This window comes from Equus caballus, chromosome 11 (genome assembly GCF_041296265.1).
Source record: "Equus caballus isolate H_3958 breed thoroughbred chromosome 11, TB-T2T, whole genome shotgun sequence".
Lineage (NCBI taxonomy): Eukaryota > Metazoa > Chordata > Mammalia > Perissodactyla > Equidae > Equus > Equus caballus.
Window position 1 is genome coordinate 17,902,754 of NC_091694.1, and position 20,846 is coordinate 17,923,599.

General features: G+C 44.2%; 1 protein-coding gene across 2 annotated transcripts; it reads right to left on the minus strand.

The window, feature by feature from the left end:
* Nucleotides 1-374: 374 nt before the first annotated feature.
* ARF2 (ADP-ribosylation factor 2) lies at nucleotides 375-19,970 on the minus strand. Of its 2 annotated transcripts, XM_005597022.4 has the most exons (5): nucleotides 19,664-19,970; nucleotides 17,419-17,578; nucleotides 11,264-11,374; nucleotides 4,117-4,241; nucleotides 375-2,196 (listed from the first exon to the last, which is right to left on the minus strand). In XM_005597022.4, exons 2-5 carry the CDS (start codon nucleotides 17,564-17,566, stop codon nucleotides 2,035-2,037), a joined length of 546 nt encoding a protein of 181 aa, XP_005597079.1. In that variant the 5' UTR covers nucleotides 17,567-17,578; nucleotides 19,664-19,970; the 3' UTR covers nucleotides 375-2,034. The 2 variants fall into 2 exon arrangements, with proteins under 2 accessions (XP_005597079.1, NP_001229470.1); NM_001242541.2 differs by lacking the exon at nucleotides 19,664-19,970 and having other exon boundaries at nucleotides 1,772-2,196; nucleotides 17,419-17,574.
* Between the last annotated feature and the right edge of the window lie 876 nt (nucleotides 19,971-20,846).

Here is a 20,846-nt window from a genome sequence, read left to right on the forward strand (position 1 = left end):
TCCTCACAGCCCTACAAGGTTGGTGGTATTATCCCCATTTAACAGTCAAGCAAACCGAGACTAGAGGCTAAAAGTAACAGGCCTGAGGCCAGCAGCTAGTAAGGGACACTGGTGGGATGTGAACATGGCCTCCAGGGACCCACGTCTTTGCCCAACGACACTACACGGAAGTGCCCTCACTTACCCCAACTCCCCAGCTCCAAAACCAGAGAGAAAGAAAGAGTGTAGCTCAAAGTGTCGTGAAAAGTACAAGGAGGACAGCACCTCTGTGGCTGTCTTTGTACAGGCGCCCTGGGAGCCTTCAGTGGGCGGTGTGCTGGGATGGGGGGGGTGGGGTTTTAAAGTAGTTCAAGACATTCGGAAGCACACGGCTGTCCTCTCCACCTTCCAGAGCAAGCTCTTTATTGTCCAGCCAACCAACACGTGTTTCACGAGGCCTAGCACCAGGCTTAGGTACACTGTACTGAGCACAAACACAAAGGTGGAAGACACAGCCCCTGCCAACTGGAGGCACACAGTCTACACATTTCTCAGGAATTACCCCATGGTTAAAAATCAAATCTGGACTTAACTGCCAGTATTGCAATGAACATTCTTTAAGGTCAGTATTTTAAGAAAAACATTATACCCCACAGTTATCATGGTATGAAATTTCTTCCTAGTAACAGCAACTTCATTGTTATCAATAAACAAAGTTTAATTTTGGCACAATTCACCTTACGTTCCCCTCCTGTGTAATTTGATTAAAGATTTTTTGAAAATGGAATTTCAAAAGGTAAAGTAATGGAAGCGCTTAGGTACAAATTTGGCCAACAGCCGTCTGCACAAAAGAGCTCTAGACGACTGAGTGAACTGAGCTCATTTCCAGGCCACTTTTATTAATATTTTGAGGACAAAAAAAGTACATTTCCACAGAAGACATTATTGCCATCCAGAAGGGAGTCAGCGCCACAGAGAGCCGGCTAGACATCTTTCATAGCAGAATTTAGCACCAACTCAGGGCAACACCAGGGGTTGCTGGGAATTTTGTCTCCAAAATGAACTTCTTGATTCTCTCACAAACTCTCAGAATTCACCGGCGCGTGGCTCTGGGAACAGACACTGACCCAAACCAAAGCTGGACCAAGAGACTGGACACAGCGAGGATCCCATCCAGGAGTGACCCTCCTGCTTCGCGGGCAGAACACCCAGCACAGAGCAGAGGAGTGGGAGCAGCAGTCTCAGGGGCCTCACCTGAGACGGTGATGGAGGACACAAACACAACGCCACCTCACGTCCTCAGCCCAGCCCTTCGCTTGACCGCATGGCCCCAGCAAAGAGCCTCATTCTCACGCTGGTTCACCACCCCAAATGGTCTCCATGTGGCAAATCAGGGCAGGAACTCTAAGGGAAAGACTGGATAATTCTCTAGTGTTATGGACTCTTGATACTCTAACAAAAAAGATACATGCTTCCTTTAAATAAAGCACATTAAACCAGGAAGTCCAGGCTAGACACAATTTAAGGGAAAAGTTCAAATCTGAACTTCAAACCTGTGGCAAGCAAGTGCCTTTTTCTCTTGAGGATCATTTGCCTCAAAGCACTGAAAAGTGAGCTGCTAGCTCTGGCAGTGACGGGAAAGAACGACAGCTCCTTCCTTTTTCACAAAAGGACACCAAAGTCTAACAGGACCCCAGCTGTGTAGAGACACCACATCCAGGACGGCACAAATGAACGCAGTCCACGTGCCAACTGTCCTCCTCCTTGCCACCATGAAGACCACTCCAGCTACGGAGCACTAGTGAGCCCTCCGGACTCCTCCATCAACTGCAAAACCGATCATCAAAGCTATTGAAATGGAAGGTAGCACTTAAAATGTAACACTGGTTTTTCTGAAAATGTAAGACTGGTTTTCTGACAGCGCGTCTAAGGCACGGTGTGAGAAAGCTGCTCCCACTCGCAGCCACACAGCCACGCTTGACTCCCCACACGCACACATGCACACAAGAGGCCAGCTCATTTCGCCACGCTGCACAGGGAACGGGTCGCTTCCGATCACTTCTGGTTTTTGAGCTGGTTGGAGAGCCAGTCCAGGCCTTCGTAAAGCCCATCTCCACTGGTGGCACAAGTAGCCTGAATGTACCAGTTTCTCTGGCGGAGGGAATGCAAGCCCAGCTTGTCTGTTATCTCTGCCGCATTCATAGCATTGGGAAGATCCTTGAAAGAGAACATTCAAGAGTCAGTTTATAATGTTGCATCCACATAATGAACTATTATGCTCTTCCCCCAAACCTGCCCTGACCCACAGTCTTCTCTCAGCTGATGGCAACTCCAGCCTTACAGCTGCTCGGGCTAAACCCTGAAACCATCCTTAATTTTCTCTCTCTCTCAACTCCACATTAGGAAATCCTACTGGCTCTAATCTCTAAATATATTCAGAAGCTGACCACCTCTCACGACCTTCACAGCTATACCCTGATCCCACCACCATCATTTCTCACTTGGGTTACTGAAATAACTTCCTAATTGGTCTCTGCTTCTGCTCCTGCTCCCTGCAGTCGGTGAAAGTCAGATCTTCCATCAAAACCCTGCAGCAGCTCCGTCTCTCTCACCATGAGAGCCAGAGTCCTCATGGTGGTCTGCACGGCCCTCACGACCCGAGGCCCTGACCTTTCCTCATTGTCCTGCTTAATCTTCTTAAATACAGCACCCACCACATGCTATTATATTACAACATTTATTTATTTAGTATGTTATTTATTTTCCATCTCCTCTAACTAAAATGCAAGCTGTACAAGGGCAGGAATCTCTGTCTATCCTGTCCTCTGATACATCCCGCACGCCAAGAACTGTGCTGGGCACACAGCAAGTGCAAACGGAATTTGAATAAGTCAGGATGAAAGAACAAGGTAGCTCCAAATACAATGATATAGAAGGACACCTAAGACGCTAAGTGAAAAAGCAGATTGCAAAACAGAAGGCAGACTATGATCTCCAGAATGTAAATATGAAACAATCACATAACTGCTGACAGAGGCAGAGAAAGCACTCTCTCTAGAAAGAGATGCAAAATATTTAACAGTGTTTCACCCTGAGGAGTGAGAGTAGAATATTTCACGTGATAGTTTGAACTATTTGCATATTTATACCATGAGCATGTTCTGCTTTTATAATTAGAACAAATCTGTTATTTTTTTTTTGAAAGTCTGTTATGATTACTAGTGAAATTCTGAACTGTCATGGAACCCAACAGCAGGGTAACGGTTGAGTGAGTGGTGACCCATCCACCATTTAAAATCATGTTTACAGAGAGCTGGATGATAAGAGAAAATACTTTTGATAAATCTGAAGTGCCAAAACTGGATGCAACACCGTCAAACCAATATGATCTCAATGACAAAACAAATGTATTCATGTGAAGGTAAAAGGAAACACATCAAAATGTAGCCTGGTTATCTCGGACAAGTACACTCCACGTGACTCTACCTTCCTTCCCACACTTACTCCAGCTTCAATTCCCGAGGCTGACCTTCTACCCTCGGCGCTCCTCCCACTCTTCTGTTACTGCTTTACGTTACATTGACCTAGAAGCCTTTTTTCCTCCTGGATGAGAGGCTCCATATGATACATTATCTATCCCCTTGCCACCCCCCACTCTATTCCAGCTGCACTGGCTGCTTTGCTGTTCCAGACCCAACGTAGCTCCCTTCCCGCTGGCCTTCAGGTCTCCACTCAGAGGTCATCTTATCAGAGAGGCATTCCGGCCCTTCCCCACATCCATCCTGCCCCCTTCCTTTGCTTTACCTTCCTCCACAACACTTCCACCAGACATATATTATTTATTGACTGACTCTCCTCCCACTGGAATGTAAACTCCACAAACGCAGGGACTTTTGTTGCCTTGTTCACTGCTGTATCAACAATAGCTAAAACAATGCCTGGATCTTAGTAGATGCTCAATTAATACTTGTCGAGTCAGTGAATGGATCAATATTAGACAAAGGCTAAAAAGGTAGAGGAAAGGGTATGGTAGGGGCTGGAGAGAGGAAGGCAAACATCTAATTTAAATATCTCTAGTTTCAAGTGAGCATCTGACAGTAAATTGCAGTTCCAGTATTCAGAAAGCCAGGAACATACCTGTTTATTTACAAACACCAATAAAACTGCATCTCTGAGCTCATCTTCTGCTAACATTCTGGTTAGCTCTTCTCGGGCCTCATTGACCCGCTCTCTGTCATTACTGTCAACCACAAAAATCAGACCTGGCAAGAAATCACAAGCATGTTAGTAACCCAAACCTGGAACGGCTGCTGTTTCTATGTGCTTACAGCTTCTCCCTGCTTACATGCGTCGTTTCACTGAAAGTAATCAATATGGAAGGATACGTGATCTCTGGAGTTAGGAGGCCTGTTGTACACCCAACTAGCCTATCTTTTTCAGAAGCATCACAGCCCTTCACCAGGTGAACAATAACAAGAATATAGAAAGAAAAAGGCTCTTTTTTATTTATTTATTTTTTGAGGAAGACTGGTCCTGAGCTAACATCCATGCCAATCTTCCTCTACTTTCTATGTGGGATGCCTGCCACAGCACGGCTTGATAAACAGTGGGTAGGTCTACGCCCAGGATCCGAAGTGGCAAACCCCAAGCCGCCAAAGTGGAGTGCGTGAACTTAACCTCTGCACCACTGGGTCAGCCCCAAAAAGCTCATTTTTAATCACTTTGTTTTGGTATCATGCCTACATAATGAAATCCCAATAAAAACTAGGGACATCAAAGTTCAGATACACTCCCCTTGTTGGCAACAGTCTGCATATATCAAATATTGATGTACCGGAAGGGTAATGCATCCGGACTCCATGGGAAGAAGACAATGGAAGCTTTGTATCTGGGGCCTCCTAGATCTCACCCTATGCATCTCTCCCTTTGGCTGGTTCACTTCTATCCTTTTGCTATAATAAGACTGTAACTGTGAGGCCAGCCCTGTGGCAAGCGGTTAAGTTCGCGCACACTGCTTCAGCAGCCCGGGGTTTCACTGGTTTGGATCCTAAGTGCAGACAGGGCACCACTCATCAAGCCATGCTGAGGCAGCATTGCACAGAGCACAACCAGAAGGACCCACAACTAAAAGTACACAACTATGTACCGGGGGGCTTTGGGGAAAAGAAGAGGAAAAATAAGTAAATAAAAAGAAGACTGGCAAGAGATGTTAGCTCAGGTGTCAATTAAAAAAAAAAAAAGACTGTAATCATAAGTATAGCACTTTCCTGAGTCCTGTGAGTCCTTCTAATGAATTAATGAACCTAAGAGGGTAGCAGGTACTGCCAAATTTGTAGCAAACTTATCAGAAGTTAGAGTGGTCTGGGGATCCCCGCCCCCAAATTTGCAGCTGGTGTCTGAAGTGAGGGAGTCTTGTGCCCCTAACCTTTGCGGTTCAGCCCAACTCCAGGTAGTTGCTGTCAGAAGTCTCTGCAGCATCCCAAACTAGACAGCACCAGAGAAACCCCAAGAAGCAAGAGACAGGTCAAAGAAAGGTACCATCACATTGTATCTGAGCAAAGGTGTTGAAACCTACAAAGATCTGGTCACTGCCACATTGGCTGGAGGAAGGGTGGGATCTCCAGAGGATGTTCCCAGGAGGAATCCAACACACTATCCAAACAGAATGGGGAAGACTCTTAGCAGTATCCATGGGGCAATAATGATGTTAATAATCTGTTAGCTGACAATAAACTCTTTATGAGACAAAAATGTGAAGTGGCTGCCAAAAGAACTAATTTGATCCTAGACTGTATCAACAGTAGTGACAGCAGCTCAATTTTTAGGATATGGGTGATAAAAGGCCTCCTCTATTATACGTCCGTCAGAACATCCTGGGAATGCTACATGGTTGGTGCTAGACCCCACACTGTAAGATACAGCAAACTGGAGCGACTCAAAGAATGAACAGGATGCTAAAGGAATTAGATACCATGTCATATGAAAAACAATTGAGGGGCCGGGGCCGTGGCCGAGTGGTTAAGTTCACGCGCTCCACTTTGGCAGCCCACAGTTTCACGGGTTTGGTTCCTGGGCGCGGATATGGCACCGCTCATCAAGCCATGCTGAGGCAGCATCCCACATGCCACAACTAGAAGGACCCACAAGTAAAAATATACAACTACGTACCAGGGGGCTTTGGGGAGAAAAAGGAAAAGTAGAATCCTTAAAAAAAAGAAAAAAGAAAAATAATTGATATAACTGGGGCTGTTTCACCTAGAGAAAGACTTACTGGGAGGACGGATAACTGTCTTCAAATATCTAAAGAGCTACGACATAAAGAGAGGTTCAACTTGCTCCACGGAGCTCTACAAGCAGATAGAAGATCAGTGGGTACAAACTGCAGGAAGGCACTGTGATAAAGACTCAACAGAACTAAAGGTGCTGCGTCAGCAGGCGCATCAGTCACCGGCGATGTGTGTCCAGCTTAAGCCACAACTTGTGGGGATACTGCAGAAGGGACCCTGCTGGGAGGAAAAGGGTAGTGGGATAAGACGACCTCTTTGTTCCTCTGACGATGAAATTTCACAACTATGTCTAGGAGGGAAAATCAGCGCCAGCCCTCTGTCCTTTCTCTCCGTGCTTTCCAGGCCCGCCCAACAGCTGCCTGACAGCTGCTCTGGGGCAGCCCAGTCTGGCAGACAGGAGCTCCCACAGCTTCTGAATGTTTGGGGCTTGCCTGCGACTCAGTCGTGTCTGTTATATGACATAAGATTAAAAAGTGCTGACTATCCAACACTCTCCCCAGAGATCTGATATGCTACCAGTAGTTCTGGACTCTGAGTAGGACCAAGCAAACCAGGGCACCCAGGATTCGAGGAGATCCTTGGCCTGCACCGCAAAACTGACAGGATGGAAGCTGACACGTTATCCCTCTGCCGTTCCTAATAAGATAAAGGTTTATAAATACTAGGTCCCACTTTATACTCTGTTTTAATTTAGATCCCTATCTGAGGAACAAAAGAAGCTGGCATCAGACCGACTACACTTTTGAGCTGAGAGAACATAGAAAAAGTAAATTTATATATGAATAGTATACTACAATTTGTTTCTAAAAGGGGGGAGGAATATATATCAGCAGCTGCTTGAATATGCATAAACTATCTTTGGACAGATACACCAGAAACAAAAGTGATTGTCTATGGGAGGGGAGCTGGGTAGTTAGGGGACAGGGATGGGATGGTGACTTTTCACTATATACTTTTATTTCTTTTTGAATTTTGAACCACACAAAAATATATTGCCATTTAACAAAGTGAAATAACTGAACCTATAATTAAGGAGAAAAATCTTTCCACATGAGAACTAATGGACCGTTTTATGCATTCTATATGATATAATCAACTAAGAAATCAGATAAACATTCAAATTCTGATCTATACAAGTGAAACCTACACAAAGTTAAGCATCTTAAAAGAGAGCTGAAAGCTATCAAGTCTGCCACACTCAACATACTGATGAAGAAGAAAATTCAAATTAAAAAAGACAGCCTGACCTTTGGGAAGTTGGCAGAAAAACTAGGGGCAGCATCCAAGACTACACATGGCTGAGATGTTTGGACCCACCACTGTCCCCATTTGTTAGTTTCATGAAGAACTTAAATTACTCATCCCAAAGTCCTAGAAAATAGCCAGCTCCCCACCATCAAAGCAATAGCTACTGAAATTTGATAAAATTAGACTTGTTATGAATAGAGGATTAAAAACACAACTGCATTTCAACTTGGTGACTGAATTTAACAACTGTGAATAGGGAAGGCAAAAGAAATGCTACCAGGGAATGAGGACATAAAACCTCTAACAATTTGGGCTCCGTGACGGTTAATCTTATGTGTCGACTTGACTGGGTCCTGGGGTACCCAGATATTTGGTCATATTATTCTGGGTGTGTCTGTGAGGGTGTTTAGACTGGGTAGAGCAGACTGCCCTCCCCAATGTGGGTGGGCCTTGTCCAATCCACTGAAGGCCTAAACAGAACAAAAAAGAGCAGTAAGAGAGAATTCACTCTCTCCGCCTGACTGCCTTGGAGCTGGGACATCAGTCTTTTCCGGCCTTTGAACTGGAACTTACAGCACTGGCTCTCCTGGGTCTCCAGCTTGCCAACTGAAGATCCTGGGACCACTCAGCCTCCATAACCATGTGAGCCAATTCCTATATAATAAATCTCATATATATAAAATATACACATACACAGACATAGACATCCATCCACCCATCCACCCATCCTGCTGGTTCTGTTTCTCTGGAGGACCTAATACAGGCTTCTGAGTGCCCACTACCTTCCAACCACAGAACTAAGCATTTTACAAAATTAATCTCACTTAAGCCAAATGATCCAGCACAGTAGGTATTATCTCCATTGCACAGATGAGGAAATTTAGACAGAAAAGATGACTTAACTTTCCCAAGGTTTCATAGCAGAGTGTGTTTCAAACCCACGTTTTCTAGTTTTATTAATGATGAGGAAATGCAATAGTTTGGCTAATACGGCAAGTGCCAATCCAAGATAAACGGACACTCAGAGTATCAAAAAGTATATTGTCTGCAATGGATTGAAACACAAAGATATCAAAATCTGAGTCATCATGTAGTTGCTGGGGTATCAAGTTGTTTCTCTGAAAACCCATAAAGGGAAAGAATTAAGCATTTTTCCTGCCTTTCTTGTATAAACTATATTTCAGAGAAACCAAAGATGTGAGGAAGGAATCCTTTGTTTAGAAGCATTTCAGCTAATAAATGCAGATGGAATGACAAGATCTAGAAAAATCACCATTTTGTAACTCCTGATGAAATAATGGGTCTAGGCAATTGTCTTCACAGATGCCAAAACCATTAGGTGAAAGGTTAACGGGGAACTTTATTTCGGGGGAATTAGGCTGATATCATCTGAACCCACTTAGCATCATGAAAGTGTGACCACCAAACTTCTGTGTTAAATGTGATACAACAGGAAGTACTTAGCATCACTTATGAAGCATTCTTGCCCAGAAAATGAACCAGAATTTAATCAAGCCTCTAGGATAAACTACCATTTTGCAGGATATCCATAGATAAACAAGTTAAATGACACCACAATAATCAGCCAAATCCAGAATGTGGGACAAACATCTAAAAGATGGCACAGAAGAAAAGGGAGGGGTTGCCTGCTATAGAATAAGAGACCAAAGCAGCTTATCAATGAAATGCATTGTGGGAACTCTGATTCCTGATGCACACACCAAACATGGAGAGGACATACCTGATACAACTTGAATAAGGCCTGGGTACTAGATACTAAAGAATTAGTATTAATTTTGGAGGTGTGATAATGGCATGTAGATTATGTTAAAAAAAAAAAAAGACTTTATCAGTTTGAAATCAATACTGAAGGATATATGAATAACAGGCATCATGCCTGGAATTGCTATAACATACTCTGGGCAAATTGTTAGTTAACTGTTGAAGCTGGGCAATGGGCACACGGGGCTTGCTTATGTATCCTCTCTCTTTTCGTAAATGTTTAAAATTTTCCACTAACAAAAGTGAAAAAAAAAGATAAACATACTATTTTGAGGAAAGACACTCTAAAATCTATAGGCTAAGAAAATAACTCCAAATAGAGTTAAGTGCCAGAGGTAATAGCTAAAACAATGATATAAAATATAAAAGGACAGGGGCCGCCCCGTGGCTGAGGGGTTAAGTTCACGCGCTCCTCTTCAGCAGCCTGGGATTTTGCTGGTTGGGATCATGCTCATCAGGTCATGCTGAGGCGGCATCCCACATGCCACAACTAGAAGGACCCACAACTAAAAATATGCAACTATGTACCAGGGGGCTTTGGGGAGAAAAAGGAAAAATAAAATCTTAAAAAAAAAAAAAAAAAGTATATATATATTTATAAAGGGACAGTCGACTTGGGTATTTGGTCTGAAAGGACTGATAAATATGTGTTTACTATGAAACACATGCAATGAAAACACCATCAGTAGTAGAATCTTCAAAATTAAAAGACTCCAGGGGCCGGCCCCGTGGCTGAGTGGTTAAGTTCGCATGCTCCGCTTCAGCGGCCCAGGGTTTTGCCCGTTTGGATCCTGGGTGCAGACATGGCACCGCTCATCAAACCATGCTGAGGCGGCATCCTACATGCCACAACCAGAAGGACCTACAACTAGAATATACAACGATGTACTGGGGGGCTTTGGGGAGAAGAAGGAGGAAAGAAAAAAAGAAGATTGGCAACAGATGTTAGCTCAGGTGCCAATCTTTAAAAAAAAAAAAAGACTCCAAATAAATTCTAAAATGAGTACACAGATGCCATATGGTTATGATTTTACATGAGAATCAGGGTGTAAAAACTATGTGAACAGTTTACAGATATTTTGATAGGCAATATTCTGTAAGGTATCACTTATCCAAAATAGAATCAATGAAAAGAACTGAGATTGATAGGGAAGTGGGAAACACTAAAACCCCAACTTTTAAGAAACCAATGATAAGGAACTAAGGTAACGATGTGGGACATTCAGGCCTATTCATGTACTTGTAGAATAGTAGGGCAGCAGGGAGGGACTGTGGCCACATAAGAAGCTGGAATTTGGGGTTCCAGCCATCCCTGTTCATTTCTTTTTATTTTTTATTTTTTAAAGATTGGCACCTGAGCTAACAACTGTTGCCAATCTTTTTTTTCCCCCTGCTTTTTCTCCCCAAATCCCCCCAGCACATAGTTGTATATCCTAGTCTTGGGTCCTTCTAGCTGCAGCATGTGGGACACCTCCTCAGCATGGCCTGATGAGCGGTGTCATGTCCGCGCCCAGGATCTGAACCAGTGAAACCCTGGGCCACTGAAGCGGAGCAGGCGAACTTAACCACTCGGCAACGGGGCCGGCCCCAAAGGCATGATTTTTAGATATTCTAAACAGGTTTAAAAAAGTTTACTGAATTCAAATTCTTCAAAAACTGTACTTCATCTAAGGCACATGCAACTCTCAATTAACCAAAAGACAAAACTCATCAGGATAACTATTTTGTAACTATTTTGGATTAAAAGAAATTTCCTATGTAGGACATTCAAGTCCAAGTACTTTCTCTAGAAAGGCAGGGACCATCTCTCAAAAAGAAAGCTCCCCAGTAAGAGTGAGTCATCAGAAGAGAAGGAATGACTGACATCCACATAAAGCAGAGCACTACAAGGTTTTGCTTCGAGCATCCATCTTTAGATGCATTTAATATAAACAGTTTCAAGGCTATATAGACAGGATAACCTTTACCTTGGGTGTTCTGGAAATAATGTCGCCACAAAGGTCTGATTTTGTCCTGGCCACCGACATCCCAGACTGTGAAGCTGATGTTTTTATACTCTACTGTCTCCACATTGAAACCTAAATTGAGAAGATGGAGAAAACTTTTAAGACTTTCGCTGGTTGAAGAATTCAAAATAATGTCAGCTAACATTTGGACAGTACTTTTATTTTTTTTTTTTTTAAAGATTTTATTTTTTCCCTTTTCTCCCCAAAGGCCCCCGGTACAGAGTTGTATATTATTAGTTGTGGGTCCTTGGACAGTCCTTTTAATTCACAAAGATCTACAGCTTACAAAACAAAATATGGCAGTCAGCTTGCTCTTCCATTGGTCATGACAGATGTCTCAAACCTTCTCTACTCTCTCCAGTCTGCAACCTCACACCTCCCCTCTCTCTCAAATCTTACAGCACACGTCAGAGCAAACAGAAGCCATTAATGGGACCGACTCCCCACTTCCCACCACAAAATGTGGAAACCACTCTACATCTTCACCCACACTTTTCTCCCTCCCTCTTGGAACAGAAGAGGACAACTGTCTAAGGCTGATTCCATCCACCTGTGTGCCGGATGCAATCCACCCACACTGTCTGGAATCTTTTACTATTGCTATTCTCTCCCCTAACTGAAATCTCCAAACTGCTCTTCTCAGCATGCTTGTCTTTTACATCTTTCACAAAAAACTCTTCCTTGACTCCACTTCTTCACCTGCTACCATCCTCTATTTCCCCTTTTAAAGTCAAACTTCTCTAAGACTTCAGCTCCATTCACTGTGCCTCCTTCGCCACCTCTCGCCCAACAAACAGCACTGTAGTTCCGCTTCACCAGTTGTAGCTGGTCCGCCAAGGTCCGCAGTGATCACCATGTCAATGAATCCAACCCATGCTCCTCAGTTCTTATGTAATTTCATTTTATCTTTATCTTTTGTAATTTAATTTGATTTTGACACTACTGCTGACTCCCTCCTAGAAACTCTTCCTGGGCTTCCCATTTCCCTTCTATTTCTATGGCTGCAGCTGCCCAGTCTCCTCAGTGAGCTCAGCCACATTTAATCCATCCTTAAATCATGGAGTTCCCACGACACTGTCCTGCCCCATCCATTCTCCTCTTTCCACACTCCCTCACTCCTAGGGCTTCATTACCTTCTTTGTGCCAACAACTCTCAAATTTATGAAACCGGGGGCCAACTTGCTTTAACTATACTTATTTGTTTACAAAAGTAGTTAGATAATGCATTACTAAAACCCGCCCTATAGATAACATCTCTGACGCTTGGGTCACCATGGTAACGAGTGGAATACTTGAGTTTTTCAGGAACTGAGAGTTGACTCCTTGTCCAGTTTAGGCTGGTTGAGACCACCAACTCATCAACCGGGCCTGTGCAAGTGCTTGACAAGTGACCTTTTTGACATCAAGGAGCTAAAAACTCCTTGGTAACACTGCCATTTTGTGAACACGCATCCTTGAAGAGGCATGAAGCTTAACTGCATGTGCACAGATCATCAGTTACCTCACTTCTCCTTACCTCCAATCATCTGTTCCCACACTTCAGACCGCCCCGCCCCCTTATCCTATAAATATCCCAGTCCCCATTTTCAAGGAGGCGGATCTGAGATTGATTCTCCCACCTTCTTGCCTGGCCACCTTGTGATTAAATCCTTTCCCTTTGCAAACTTGTCATCTTGGCGATTGGCATAATCGTGTGGCGGGCAAAGAGAACCTGGTTTGGTAACATTCACATTACCCCAACCCAGATCTCTCTTCTGAGCTTCAGGTTCATAACGCGACCTTCTAGCCAACATCTTTGGTTAGATGTCTCAAAGGCTCCATTAAGGCAGGATGTGAAAAACTGAACTTAAAGTTTTCAACCTGCTCCTTCAACCCTTCAGCCTGCTCCTCTCCTAGTCACCCCTACATTGACTTCCTTCCACAAGCTGGAAATGTGGGAGGCATCCCTGACACTTCGACTCTCTCACCCCCAAAAACCTCATTACCAAATCTGATCAGTTCAACCTCCTAAATATTTAAGTCACCCTAACCTAAGAAACCATCATTTCTAGCCCCAATTACTCAAACAGCCTAACTTATCTGCCTATAAGCCACTCTTTCACTCTCCATCCATTCACCGTTTTCTAATCAAAGTTAGCAAAAACACACAATGTGGTCATATCACTTCTCTACACATTTATGTTTGATTGAAACATTAAAAATAAGGGGGGGAAAAAAGAAGACTCTCTCCTTGCTTCCCACCCCCAAATCCCAAACATGACTGTCAAGGCCCACCACAATCTGGGCCTGCTCACTTTCCAAGCTCGCTTTGAGTCATGCCTTGTTTTAGTGGAGGACACTCACAACAGGGCAGCAATCTAAATTCTTGCTAAATGTATAAATGTATACTTTCATAAATTCAATGCCATTCCAATCCTAAAGTGATGGGGGAAGGTGAGGGAGAGACAGGAAACTTAGCAAAATGACCTTAAATTTAACCTGGAAAAATAAGCAAGTAGGCATAACCATGAAATCTCTGAAAATGAATAACAGATTATTTTTAAAGATATTATCAAACCCTAGTAATGTCTGAAGTAATTGAATACAAATGAATACAACAGGGAGTTGTCCAGAAAGAGACACACATACCCATAAGAATTTAGCATATGACAAAGTAGGGCGCTGGCATAAAGTAAATAAATGGCACTGGACAAATGTCTACCCCTGCACATGTCCAATACATACATGGCTATTTGGATTTAACTAAAGTTAAATAAAATTAGCAGCTCAGCTCTTCAATCACACTAGCCACATTTTAAGTGCTAACAGCCACCTGTGGCTAATGGCTACCACACTGGACAGCACAGACAGAATATTCCCGTCACTGCAGAAAGTTCTATTGGACAGCACTGGCCCCTACTCATCTGAAAAATATAGCTAAATCCCTGCCTGACTCAGAGAAAAAGAAACTTCAAATGGATAAAATATTTAAATGTTTTAAAAATGAAATAAAAATAACCCATAAAATTAGCAGAAGAAAATATTGGTGAATACTTTTATGATCGTGCAGTAGGGAAGACCATTCTCAAAATGATACCAAAACTAAAAAAAGAAAAAAACTAATAAATTTGGCTACTAATAATTTTTAATTTCTATGTAGCAAAACACAGAAAAACAAGGTTGAAAGACAATCAGCCAGGAAACAACACGTGACAAGAGTTGTTCCTGACCCACAATGTCCTTTGAGACAGATAATGGTGACCTGGGTTTGGTTACTGGGCAAAGACCTACACCTCTTGTCAGCAGCTATGCTGTGGCTGCGACCCACATACAAAGAGGAACACTGGCACAGATGTTAGCTCAGGGCAGATCTTCCTCAAGCAAAACGAAGAAGATTGGCAACAGATGTTAGCTCAGGGTGAATCTTGCACACCAAAAAAAAAAAAAAAAGTCACAGAAGAACAAATACAAATGGCCAATGGAACATTTGAATATATTCACTAATAATAAAAGAAATCCCAGCCAGCCCCATGGCTGAGTGGTTAAAGTTCCATGCACTCTGCTTCTCGGGTTCAAGGGTTTGGATCCTGGGTGTGGACCTATCCCACTCATCAGCCATGCTGTGGAGGCATCCCATATACACACACACACACACACTAAAACAGAGAAGGATTGGCACAGATGTTAGCTCAGGGCTAATCTTCTTCAAGCAAAAAAAGAGGAGAACTGGCAATGGATGTTAGCTCAGGGCAAATCTTCCTCACCAAAAAAAGAAAGAAAGAAAGAAAGAAAAAGAAATCCCAATAGAAGTCAGTGTTTTTTCCTTTTCAGATTGGCAAATCCCCCAGAGAAATGAACACTTTTTATAGTTGGTGACACAACCTTTTTGGAGAGCAGTTTGGCAACGTACATTAGTTTTAACATACCAATCTCTCCTCCAGGGATCACTGCAAGGAGATAAAGTACACGTTTGTAAAAACATTAAAAATGCTCACTTCAGCATCGTTCACAAAGAACCACCGAAATAACTTAACCATCCATCACTGGAGATTTGTTAAAAATACAGCCACATAATGGAATACCATCAGTTACTAAAGTTTGGTGTTGATCTGTATCAGTTATTATTTAAGCCCCAAAACTTAGTAGGTTCGAACAGCGATTCCCCACACACACAATTCTCTAGGCGCCTGGGCTTCCTCTTGCAGCTGCATTCAGCTGCTGACTCCAGTGGCTGGGCCGGGCCTCTCTCTCTCCAGGTGGTGTTCTTCTCTCAAGCACTGAGCTTCCTCATATGGTGGTATCAGTGTTGCAAAAGGGCAAGCCCCAAGGCACAAGCGCTTATCGAATCTCTGAATTACATTTGCCGATGTCCCCTTGGCCAAAGCAAGTCACGTGGCCAAGCTCAGCACTGCTGTGGCAGGGGACTGCACAGGGTGTGGCTACTGAGGGGCATGATTCACTGGGGGTCATTAGCTTAACAATCCACCACAAGATCCTTACGCAAATTCATTCACCAAATATTTCCTGAACATCTACTATGGGCCAGGCGTTTTGCTAGGCACTTTGGGACAGTGGTGAACAAGACAGACATGATTCCTCCTCTTATTTAAGCTGTGGGGAGGAAGAGAAACAGTGAGCAAGCAATGATAAATGTGTTGACAGTTACCAAGAAGTTCAAGTTGCTATGGCAACTTATAACAGGGGAAAACCAGGCCAACGGGTCAGGAAAGGTGTCCCTGAGAAATAATGTTTAAACTGAGACCAAAAGAATGAGCTGGCATTAGCTACATAAAGGGGGGAGGGGGCTAAGGAAGAAGACAGGAAAGCATTCCAGAGAGGGGAAATGACACAGAGATCCAAACATATTGTCTAACGCACAGTAAGTTGGAAAACAGCACGCATATGATTTTACAAACATATTCATCAAAATCTTAACAGTAGAGTGTTTTTCACACTTGTTTATGTTTTTCTGTATGTATGACATTATGGAAGCAGGAATTATTTTTATAATTGGAGAAAACCAAGCAATTATGCTATTTTCATTTTGGACTAATAACATTTTTTTAAATTGTGGGTATGAACATTTTCTCCATCTGGTTTCCTCCTCCTTCAAATGTTGCAATCTCTGAAGCTACTGCCCACGTTGCAAGTTGATCATTTGGTTCCTGTGCCTCACCCAACATTCAGAACACCACTGCTGTTCCCACGCCATCCGGTGGAGCCTATTCGCACTCAGGACTTTGCATCTAGAGGGGTTCACAAGGCAAAGATTTAAGTTCTGTCAAAACTGCCTTTGGGGGCTGGCCCCATGGCCAAGTGGTTAAGTTCGCGCGCTCCGCTGCAGGCGGCCCAGTGTTTCGTTGGTTCGAATCTTGGGTGCAGACATGGCACTGCTCATCAAACCACGCTGAGGCAGCGTCCCACATGCCACAACTAGAAGGACCCACAACAAAGAATATACAACTATGTACTGGGGGGCTTTGGGGAGAAAAAGGAAAAAATAAAATCTTAACAACAACAACAAAAAAAACCAAAACTGCCTTTGCAAAACCCTTCACGAGCCCAAAAACACAGAGCTGGTTCACAGGAATAACTAGGCTGCCAGACTGTCCTTCAGCAGTGGAACAAAGCAGACTCCGCAGCTGGACACGGGCTCGAATAGTTGGCTTGAGCCAGAGTGAAGAAAAAATCCACACTGCATCTTTCACCACTAGGAGCACACTCGGTGTGGAGAGACGCTTCCACTTAGGAGGCCAGCTGGAATGAAGACCGGCTGAGGAGGCAGCAGCAGGTCCCCAGCTCCCAGCCCTGGCTCAGGCTGGGACATGCGCTCATGGAGAGGAACGGAGGGCATAACTGCCCGCACTATTTTTAATCATTACCGTTTTCTTTTTCGCCAAGCAGATAGCATTAAATTTCCTTAACCCAAATGCGTTGGAATGACGCCCCTGTAAACCTGGCAATATACTAGAGATGCCAGGGAGCAACCAGGAACGTATATATGACCTGGTTTGGGCCTCAGAAAGTTTATCTTCTTGGGATGGATAAGATTTTCAAAAAGAAATAGTCAATAAGAAACATGTAAAAGTATAAGAGACTAAACTGTAAACTGGTCTTGTCACAGGTCGTTAACATACCTATTGTAGGGATGGTAGTCACAATCTCTCCCAGCTTCAGTTTATACAAGATGGTGGTTTTTCCAGCTGCATCCAAACCCACCATAAGAATCCGCATCTCTTTTTTCCCAAATAGACTTTTAAACAGTTTTTCAAAAACGTTCCCCATTGTAACTGTTACCTGAATGAAAAGAAAGGCAAGTCAAGTAACTGTTCTTTGCAGAAATATAGAAACAACATACATAAAATATGTCTCCATTAGACATGGCTCCCTAATAAAATTTAAACAATTTTTAGTTTGGTCAATAAGGAGCAGTGCGTCTTGTTTTCAAAGAGAAACTCAACTAGGCCTTCTGATGCCTTGCCAGAAAATTCTCTTTTCCACTGCAGCATCCAAGTGGGATATGTGGAAACACAGTCTCAGTGCTACCACTATGGTGGCAGCCTTTAATCACCTTAAGTATAGAAGCAATGCCACAACAAGTACATTTAAACTCTTGAAAGGAGAACTTACAAAGCAGAAATCCAGTTTATTTTACACAATGTAAAGAAAAGTCCTTAAGGCAAATGAAGTATCAATTATCTCTTAGAAATTTAGTAGCTGCCTTTGGCTAGCAGACAGTACCAAGAGCCAGATTGGTAACCTAAAAAACTTCAGAGGTGAGGAAATACGGTGTTGAGAAACTGCAGCGCTAACCGAGAAAGTGACCAGGCAAAGAGGTGAGGAAATACCACAGCAATCCAGTGTTGACCATCACCTTACACTCAATCCATTTTTTTAACTTTTTATTGAAATGTAATTTACATACAGATATAAACATACATGGCAACTGTACAGTTCAATGAAATGTCATGAACCAAATCAAAAAAAGATGATTACCAGCCGCTCAGAACTCCTCGTGCCCCCTCCCAGCATTACCCCCCAAAAGGCAATCACTATACTGACTTCTAACAGCATAAATGTTCAATATTTTATTTTTCAGTAGAGCGCATGATAGATTCTATAAAGGAAGGCAACAGTAGAGACAGACTAGCTTTGCAGAAACTTACAGTCTTTTCTTTTAACAGATCAGCCTGTTTGAAGTGTGAGCTTCACATTCTAATTAAAGACTTAAAAGCAGTACTGTGTCTACACCTCTAACCAAGCTCCTGGAAGTCTATAAAGATTCTTCAAACAGCAACAAAAAAAAATCCTTGTTCCAAAGACTACGATTTTCCTTTTAAACTGCTAACCAAAGGAAAACTTTACTCCTGGGCAGAGCAGGGGGAAGATGCAACAAGGACAGCCCATCTCCCATTCATCCACACCCTAGAGACCTTAGAGAGGGTGTCACCAAATTCCAGAGGCCTCACCTCTGGAATTTAACGGTTTCCCACAGTAGTTTAACATCATGGACGATGTCCAAGCACACAGCATTCCATTCTACGGCCAGAGAAAAGGGGCAGAGCATTTATCCCGCACATAAAGGAGATACAGGTGAACTGCTACAACCAAAGAATGATGAATGCTTTCATCATTCACAGAAGGTCCGTACAGAAAGTATATACAAGTCCAGTGCAGGGCAGCACTCAAAATCCTGCTGGGCGACAAAACTAGAGATTCCTTGTCTTTGTTTCCCAAAAGACACAAATCTCACAGATGAGAAAAATCGTAAGGAACGTGCTGGGGGAGGGAAGGTACTTCACACTGAGATGTCCTTCGAGGCAAACACTCGTGTGATCGCCCCTCCCAACACACACTGTACGCCTCCCAGGTTCTCCTCCCGCTTCTCTTTCCCTCTTCTTCCTACTCCTTGGCCAGAGGCGCCCAGACACCGCTGCGCCGCTGGAGACCCCTGGAAAACGCCGCCGCCGAGCCCGACGCCTCTTCGGACGCCCACCCTCCCCGCCGCCAGCACCAGCCGGCCGTCGGGGAGACGCGGCGGTGAGACCTCCGGGGCACCAACGAGAGCGGGTGGTCAGGAGGGCGTGCGCGGCGGGCAAGCACGCACGCAGAGCCCTCGGGGAAGGCCTCCGAGCGCCCCTTCTGCCCGGCCGCTTCCCCTCGCCCTGCGGACCCTCGGGACAGCGGAGGGCCCCGCGGCGGACGCGCCAAGCCTCTCTCGGTTCCCCGCAGCCCCCGCCCCGCAGAGGGCGGAGAAGGGACAGGGAGCCCAGCCGCTTTCCGCAGGCCACCCGCTGCTCTCTCGCTTCCCGCCCGCCAGCAGTGCGGAAACCCAGCCAGGCCTGGGGTGCCGCCACCTCTCCTCCCCATCCCGCCACTCACCTGTCCCCAAACAGAGCACGGGTCCCAACACCTCTGCCTTTAGGATTTCGGCGTCTCTCCGCAAAATGGCGACAGACGCGGGGGCGGGAACAGCAACCAACCAATCACCCACCGCCTCTTGGAGCTTTTGTGCCAATGAGCTCGAAGTCTCGTGAGTGACGACAGGCCTGGCCAATGCACAGGACAATAACAGCCAGGGAGGGAGGAGGCCCGCCCCTGGCGACCTAGGCGACGGCACGAAGCTCTGGAAATGCCGGGTGCATCTTCCAATGACAGCTCACCGCGTCCCGGCGAGACACGCCCACGTGCCCAGCCCCAATACGGCGCGCGACCAATCAAAAGAGCAGAAGGATTTCCGATTTACTCCGCCAATCAACTGGGAAAAATCCCCTAGATTCAACTAACCCCGGGAGCATTCGGGCCAACCGGGTGGGGACCTGTGGGCAGGGCCAAGTTCAGAGAGATATTTAAAGAAATTTGCCGCGGTTGAGCTAAAAGTAGAAACTAGTTTGGGCGGTGTTCAGTGTAGGAAATACCCAGACACCGGCACCGAAATTAGGCATACGGAAGGTTTCCTATTCAGTCTGAAGCTAGGCTGCCGCCCTGCTTCCAAACAGATTTTCAACAGTTGGGGAAAATACTAGCCACCTGCACCTTCGTTCAGACGTCTCAGAACCACAGTCCTCACTTCCTGAGAAATGCTCTCAATAACTCCGCCGCTTAAACGCCAACTTGGTTAACTAAAAAGGTTACAAACGCTTGTAAGTGGTACATAACCGTACATAATAGTGAATAATAAAAAAAAACTAACGTCTGTTGAACGCGTAATATACGCCAGGAAATATGTCAAGGACTTCACCTGCATGACCATAACGCCCCGTGAGTTAGAAACTATTATCGTTCCCATTTTACAAAGAGGAAAATTAAGTAGCCGAGCAGAGATTCAAGCCTAGGACTGTCTGACGCCTTAATCCTTTAACTAAATACTTTCCTATCCACATTGTATATATGAGGGTAAATACAAGTACATGTGAGAGGTTGTTCCACATGACTTCTTTAAAGTAATTTTTTCTGACTATAAAAAATTATACGTAGTCATTTTTTAAAGTATAATGAAAACAAAGGCACGCCCTACCAGAAAGAAAGAGAAGAAAAGAAGGAGAAAAGAAAAACCACTCATCGT